The sequence below is a fragment of the Pygoscelis adeliae genome, unplaced genomic scaffold (assembly GCF_000699105.1).
Source record: "Pygoscelis adeliae isolate BGI_AS28 unplaced genomic scaffold, ASM69910v1 Scaffold127, whole genome shotgun sequence".
Lineage (NCBI taxonomy): Eukaryota > Metazoa > Chordata > Aves > Sphenisciformes > Spheniscidae > Pygoscelis > Pygoscelis adeliae.
This window is the reverse complement of record NW_008825208.1, coordinates 72,304-79,107: the sequence shown is the minus strand read 5'-3', so window position 1 is coordinate 79,107 and position 6,804 is coordinate 72,304. Positions and strand designations below refer to the sequence as shown.

The 6,804-nt window shown below is 44.4% G+C and overlaps 2 protein-coding genes across 2 annotated transcripts in view; both read left to right on the top strand.

Annotated features, from left to right (window-relative positions):
• Positions 1-2,113: 2,113 nt before the first annotated feature.
• LOC103921033 lies at positions 2,114-5,889 on the top strand. The gene is made up of 3 exons (XM_009328929.1): positions 2,114-2,469; positions 4,709-4,817; positions 5,360-5,889. The coding sequence occupies exons 1-3, from the start codon at positions 2,274-2,276 to the stop codon at positions 5,430-5,432; spliced, it is 378 nt and encodes a 125-aa protein (XP_009327204.1). The 5' UTR covers positions 2,114-2,273; the 3' UTR covers positions 5,433-5,889.
• A 146-nt stretch (positions 5,890-6,035) lies between these two features.
• The window catches only part of LOC103921066 (survival motor neuron protein-like), a 6,346-nt gene continuing 5,577 nt past the window's right edge, over positions 6,036-6,804 (top strand). Inside the window, exons 1-2 of the mRNA XM_009328975.1 lie at positions 6,036-6,043; positions 6,498-6,683. Coding sequence (XP_009327250.1) covers positions 6,036-6,043; positions 6,498-6,683 — 194 coding nt within the window. The remainder of the gene's footprint in view (positions 6,044-6,497; positions 6,684-6,804) is intronic.

The window sequence follows — 6,804 nt, the reverse complement described above, 5'->3', positions numbered from 1 at the left end:
GGCGTCCCGGTGGCGGAATCCTGCGGTGAGCGCGCGGGCCGCCGGGGCTGAGGCTTCCCCCGTCCTGCCGCCCTCCTGGGCTTGAAGGAAAAGCATCTTCACCCCCGTCCCCTGGCGTAGCTGCGTTGGGTGGCGGGGCGGAGGAAGAAAGATGGTCATCTGCGAGAACAGCAGTAACGCTGGGTTGCAGTCCTGGCTGCCGTCCGCCCTGGAAATAAGGGCTTGTATATCGCTGCCGAATAATCAATACTACGTTGCTTAAATGGCGGTTGTTAAGGCTGTCGTTGAAAGGGCACCAGGACTTGCTAATCATCACCTCATTCAAAAGTAACGTTGGTATATCTACTCTAAAATGGCGGAGAACTGTGAACCAAACCTAGAATACTCCGGCTCACCTACCTGGCGGGGCTGCTGTTTTGGCTTCTGCGTGTTACGCTGGGCGATAGAGAAACTGCCTGTGTTTAACGGAGGAGGTGCTTTTACGTTCGCGCTTATGTACCTTCGAAGCCACTGTACTGCCGGAAGCACAGATGGAGACGCGGATAGTAAACGGTTTGTGCACAGATCAGACCTTGAATGTGAGGAAGAGGCAGGTTTATGGCTTTTGTTGATTTGCCACACGCCCCCTGCTCTGCATGATGCTGAAATAAACATAGCTTAAGGTTAAAAAGAGGTACAGCATCCCACACCTGAACATAGCAGAATCGTAACATTTCATTTTAGGATGATGTAGTTTAATACAGTATTTGAAATACTAGAAGTGTAGAAGCTGTGGTGTGCTACCATACAGTCTAGTCTTAGCGTTAGTATGTGTGAGTTCAGCGCTTTGTTATCAATCAGAGCTGGGCTAGACCCTGTGATTTCAAATGGATGTATAGTAAAATAGAATAAGAATGGATTGCTTATTAACAACTACTTGCTGTGCCTTCAAGCTCATAAATTCATGGTACTTGTTGCACTGCCAAGCTCAGGGTACCTGAAAACTGAATAAATCTGTGAAGATGGTGATGACTGCATGAATTGGATGGGGGTTTTGTTGCTTGTTTTCCATTATTGCCTCCTGCTTGCATCAAAACTGCTCTTCTTACTTTTGCATTCTATTTTTGGGACATGGCGGCAGGCACTTTTCTTCTGCTTTAAGTTCTGACATGTGATTAGATCCTTTGCTGCTGAGAAAGAACTCCAGGGATGATGACCTTGGTAGCCAATCCTTACTGCCACTCTCTTTGACCTCCTTACAGTAGAGATGATTACTATTCGTTCCGGTGCTATTCAGAGGTCTTTTACTTATCTTTCTCTTCAAGAATAGCTGGATCTTGGAGTTGGAAGAGCAGGGACAGCTTGCACTAAGGCATATGTCTTGAAGAGGCAGGCAGGGATGGGGGTGCTCAAGCATAGGTATAAGCAGGGAGGGTGTATTGGCCTTTATGTGGCAGTTCATGCTTGAATTTCACGTTACAGGAAGCTGAATTGTCTTCTGTCAGGACTGGACCACACTTCATGGAAGATTTAGGTTGATGTTACAGGATGTAGAAAACAGCACCGTCTCCCTTGGAGCTAGGGATACTCATGCAGCATCCCAGGTGAAGTACTGGGGCCAAACAGTCCTTGGCAATGTTTACTTGGAAGCAGGGATGGTACAAGTAAGTTTCTTTTCAAATAGTTGTTTGGCTCTGTATGCCTTGTGTGCACACTGTATTGCTCTACTTTTCTATCTGCTCTGCTTTGCTGTGCAGAAGTGGCAGCCAAGCTTTTCAGTGACGCCATTCAGTTTGGTTCTTTAAGTTTACAATCTTACTATGTGTATGGAGTAACTCTGCAGACACCCGCACAGTGTTTGCTTGGAAAGGAAGGAGGTGCTTAAGGTTAAGGGTGGAGGATAACTGCTATATGAATTCTGACTATAGCAGTGTGTTTTGACTTCCTGCGTCTTTTTCTTCATGATAAAAGAAGCTATGTCATTTCTTTAAGCACCGCAGAAGAGCTGTTTCATTGCTGCTAACTTGTTCATGTGATATTCATGCCTCCTGAGCACCACAAAACTCAAGAACCATTTATAGCCTGGAATGTATCATCTGCTCATGAGTCATCAAGTTCTAATCAACACCAGTACTGCCAGAGACAGACAGCTGGTTTACTTCAGTTTGTGAACAAATAGTGGCCCTTCTTCTGCATGGACTTTGGGGACAGGATCTCACTGAATGCTAGTGAGGAAGATGGAGCAGGAGTTCTCTTAGCTTTTTCAAAATGTGGTACTTGATGTCCTGTCACAGATGAGGTATATCTTCCAAGGCAGGAGCAGCCCTCAGGAAGCAGCAGTCATAACACGCTGTTTTTGTTTGGGCTTCTGGCACCTCTTGCCAGACAGTACACATGCTGGTGTGAAGAGTGCACAGAACCCCTGCTTCTGCAGGGTTGCTCTTTTCTACTTGTTGACATGGCAGGTACCTTTATCAGCTCAGAAACGGGGTGACTACAAAGCTGTGGATCGTATCAACAGGTTGCTGTTTAAAATTGACCTAGTCCTAAACTGCTTCCATATACCTGAAACTACAGGCACCTGAAGATTGGAGAGATCTCTGTCTTCGAGATTGAAAGATGACGACATAGGTAGTTTTAAGACTGGAGAGAGACTGAAAAGAGGCACAACAGAAATTATGGGGAGATGGAGCTTTCATTTTTGAGTATAGAAAAATGTGATCATGTTTGTTCAACAGCACAAGTGATTATGCCTAGCATATCTGGAACACTCTTGAGTCCAAAAGAAGCAGGGCAAGAAGAAATACCAAGCAACTGAACCAGCTCTGGCAGGTTCGAGCAGACTAGAACTGCCATAAGGAGGTGCATACTAAGGAAAGATTGTCAGCTAATGCAGAAGAGCTTCCAATTGTGATAGCTGTGGCTGTTGCCTGGAAGACCCTGACTATTTAAATGGAGAGTTGCATTTGCTCTGAGCAGCAGTTGTGTTGTGCTGGTTTTGATGTCATGCGGTCAGGAATGTTGTCTGATCAAAAAGATTGCATGGCTAACTTGTCAGCAGTTCAGGGGATTGGTAGTCCTGGGGAAAGCTGGCTGTTCCCTGAAGGTGTCCTCTATACTGGCAACAGTGATGTGTTTTTGTGTCTTTATATCTATATAATGTTACTTTTCTCACTTTTGTTGAAAGTGAGGCTAAGCACTTGCTAAGGCCATGCTCAAGTGCTGCGCTTGATTTCAAATAAAAAAGTCTTTTGAGGTCACCTCTTTAATAGTATTTGAGTGTAATTAATTGAATGGACTAGCAGTCCATCACAAGGAAAGTAGGTAGAACAACTGTAACTGTGCCCTTGCTGCCAAGTTAAGGGAACACCTACATAGGGAAACTCATAAAATGAGGAAGGTTGAAAAAAACAGATGTTGGTTTACAATGAAATCTAAAAAGCATGCAAGGGAAAGAAAGCTGTGAACAGAAGCCTGTAATAGTGCATGGAAGGAACCTTGCCAAATGCTTGTTTGCTAATTCCTTTGATGGCATGAAAATACTCTCGCATGTGAACAGCATTAGGGTTGTCCACCCTGTGCAGGGACGTATGCACACACCTGTTTTGGGAAAGTGGTAAGTTGTTTCGTTCTGAACGCGGTGTCTTGATGAAGAACTGGAGTTTTGGTTATGCGTTAACTTCAGCTTTGTCAGCCCCACTTCTTTTGCAGGGGGCTTTGTGGTATATGGTAGGTAAACAAAATCTTGGGCTGAAGCTCCATAGCTGCTGTAGCCTTACACTGCATACATGTCAGCTGCCTTGGGGCAAAAACGAATTAAACCTACATAGAGCTGCTTGTGTACTATGTGTTCTTCTCTGCTTTCATGGTTCCCAGAGTAAGGCAACTTTAGCATTTGATAGCATTAGCTGAGCTTCTGGGGCATGAGTGCTCAATAATACGTTATGAGTCCTGTGTTAAGTAGTTTTGGGGACTTTATCCAATAAAAAGTAAAGCCAAAGTTCCCATATGTATTAACTATACTGGTCATCTTCTAAGTGGCATCTGCAGAAGTGTATCCTTTCTACAAATACATGTAAGGGCCCTAACTGCTATTACTAAGTACAAGCAAGGCTTAAAAAGTTCATGGTGCTCGACCATGGGATGTGATGGAATCCATCAGTGATTTTGCATGACAGTACTACAGTCTGAAAGCAGGTGGATGTTTCTGGATTCCAAATACTTACAGCCATTTGCTTTTGATTTCCTAAAGAGCCTTGGGAAGAGCTTGAGGAAGTTTATAAACTCTCAATCTGACCTCATTTTAATGCTGTTCTTTCAGTCTAAAATTAATTTGTAAGCTATATTGGATGCTGGAATCTGTTTGAGATAGAGAGGATGGCTCCTCTTTGGATGAGTTACTGTCTTCATTTTGCCCGGGCTATTGATGGGATGGTCGGCCTTCAGTCTTTTATGGGAAACTGTATTGCGTTTCCCATGGATTTTGGTCATCTCTTGGACATGACCTGTAGAAATGTAAATGTGAGAACTCACATGCTTTCACGCCTCCCATTGTGCACTGAAGGGGGAGGCTGTGATGGACGATACTGCCATCTACAGCAGATACTGCAGTATCAACTCTACAGATTGAGCCAAACCTTACCACCTTTGTAATAGACTTCTACACAGGCAAACTGTGGGGGGAAAAAAAAAGTGGTAGTACCTGTATAAACTGTATATTACCTTGCAGGTGGGAACCAGCGTGAACTTGCCCGCCAAAAGAACCTGAAGAAGACTCAGGAGATCCACAAAGGGAAAAGGAAAGAGGATAGCTTGTCTGCTTCTCAGAGAAAACAGAGGTAAAATCTAGTACAGTTGAGTGAAATGGTTGGGCAAAATAGGAGGGGAAAATGGGTCAGAAAGAATCCAGTGTCTTGGCTGAAACAGCATTTAAGTACTTTGCCTTGATTCACATTCCATTCACATGCCAGAGCATAAACCGTGCATGTAGGTTTTACTGTGTCTGCTGTTAAACAGATTTATTTTTGGTAAGACCTGTAAAGCTTTTACTTCTTTTGAGCAGCTTTTTGCCTGGTACGAACAGGAAAAGATTGTGTAATACTTTCTTGAAGATGTTTGATCCATTGTGTCCTTTACTTCTAAAACTAAAAGAATTTATGTAAGGTCTACTAATCAAGTAACTTGTCTACCTCATGGGGTACTGTACTGGAAAAAAAAGGATAATAGAAACAGTGTGCTCATGGCTAACTGAGACGTTTTTATACTAATCTTTTTCCCTTCTTGAAATGGGGGTTGCTGAAGGGCAAAAACAAGCTGGAGGAGACTCTACTTAGAAAAGCAGCGAGCGAGTATCTGAAATGCAACTTTTTTTTCTTCACAGAGACTCTGAAATTATGCAGCAAAAACAAAAAGCGGCTAATGAAAGGAAGTCTCTGCAGGCAGGAGCAAAATGAGCTGCCTGTATGGAGAAGATAAGAGTGCACCAGTGAAGCCGAAGGGCCTAGAAGATCATTCATAAAAGTGTCCAGCCATTAAATGATTAAATGTCTATCTTGCGGAGTTGTTCAACTAGCAGTAGTTTAGACTATTTTCTGGTTAGCATAGGCTTCGTTGTCTGGAGTGCTATTTCAAAACTGACTACACTCTCTTCTGCATGCGTATGAATAAAAGTACCAAGCAATAGCTTTACTCCAGCTTTTGCTGTATTTGTTGGTTTCACTTAATGGTTTCAGTAACTATGAATTTCTGAATCTGCAGTAGACCAGCTTTTCTTGTCTTAATTCTTGAAGTACGGCTTCATTCAGAATGGAACACACTTGTAAAATGCGCTTAACCTTACAGAGGTCTGAACTGTAAATCTCATCTTAAAGTATTTTTACAATAAAATGTTGCATGAAGTACTGTCTAATCTGAAATGGTTATGCTTGATAATCAGTTGATTTATAAGAAGTTACCAAGAACACAAAGAATAGATAGAATTGTGGAGAAATGCAATATAAGTAGTAAGTATAAATAAAATTTATATTATAAGAAATGCATACTATAAGCAGCATAATATGCCGTGGTAAGTCTTGCCCTATAGAAGAAGATGCCTATCGAGTTGCAGGCTTCATTGGTGTATGTGACTGTGAATCTACTACCGATAACTAGCTTCAGAGAAGCTGCAGGCTTGAAGTTAATGAGTTGCAGATGTTGAAATTGCTGCATCACTAAAATGATTTAAAACTGCTGCTTAAACTAGCCTCGAGAATAAAACTTGGCATGAGAAAACACAGCGCTCGCTCTACAGACACACTTGAGCGTGTTGAGTACCGACTGAGGGGAAACCGGTTTAACTCTCCGGCAGGGGAGAACTTGGAGCTTACACGGGCAAAGGCTTCAAATGGTTCCAGCGCATTCACCGTTAACGGGTCCCTGGCGCAGCCTGCGGCGGGACTGAAGGAAAACGTGGCTGGTTTTGGCGACGCAGAATCTGCAGTTGGTGGGAAATGAAGCGGGTGTTTTTTGCTTGCTCTTAGTTGGCTCGGTCCTGGTGCCCGCTCTCAAGTTCGCCAGGCTTTTCACGGTGGGTGTCACGGCTGCGAGCCCAGGGCGCTTGCACCCGGTCCAGCCGAACCCCTTCGGGAAAGGGCAGCGCGTCCCGACCGAGGCGGACTGCCGAAACGGAAGCTGGGCACGGGGCAGCGCTCTGCGCGGCCTCTCGGGTGCGGTGCTGTCAAATACGCTACCCAGCACGACGGAGGGGACGAGCCCTACGGGAGAGCCGGTCCCCACACGGGGACCCGAAGGAAGACCCGAGGCCGAACCCCGCCGCCGCGGGCCCTG

Bases quoted from the DNA above. Each gene is read 5' to 3' on its own strand.
- LOC103921033 (XM_009328929.1), top strand. From the start codon at position 2,274: ATGAGGTATATCTTCCAAGGCAGGAGCAGCCCTCAGGAAGCAGCAGTC. The intron at 2,470-4,708 runs GTGACTACAAAG...ATTACCTTGCAG, and splicing joins TTTATCAGCTCAGAAACGGG to GTGGGAACCAGCGTGAACTT. The intron at 4,818-5,359 runs GTAAAATCTAGT...TTTTCTTCACAG, and splicing joins GCTTCTCAGAGAAAACAGAG to AGACTCTGAAATTATGCAGC.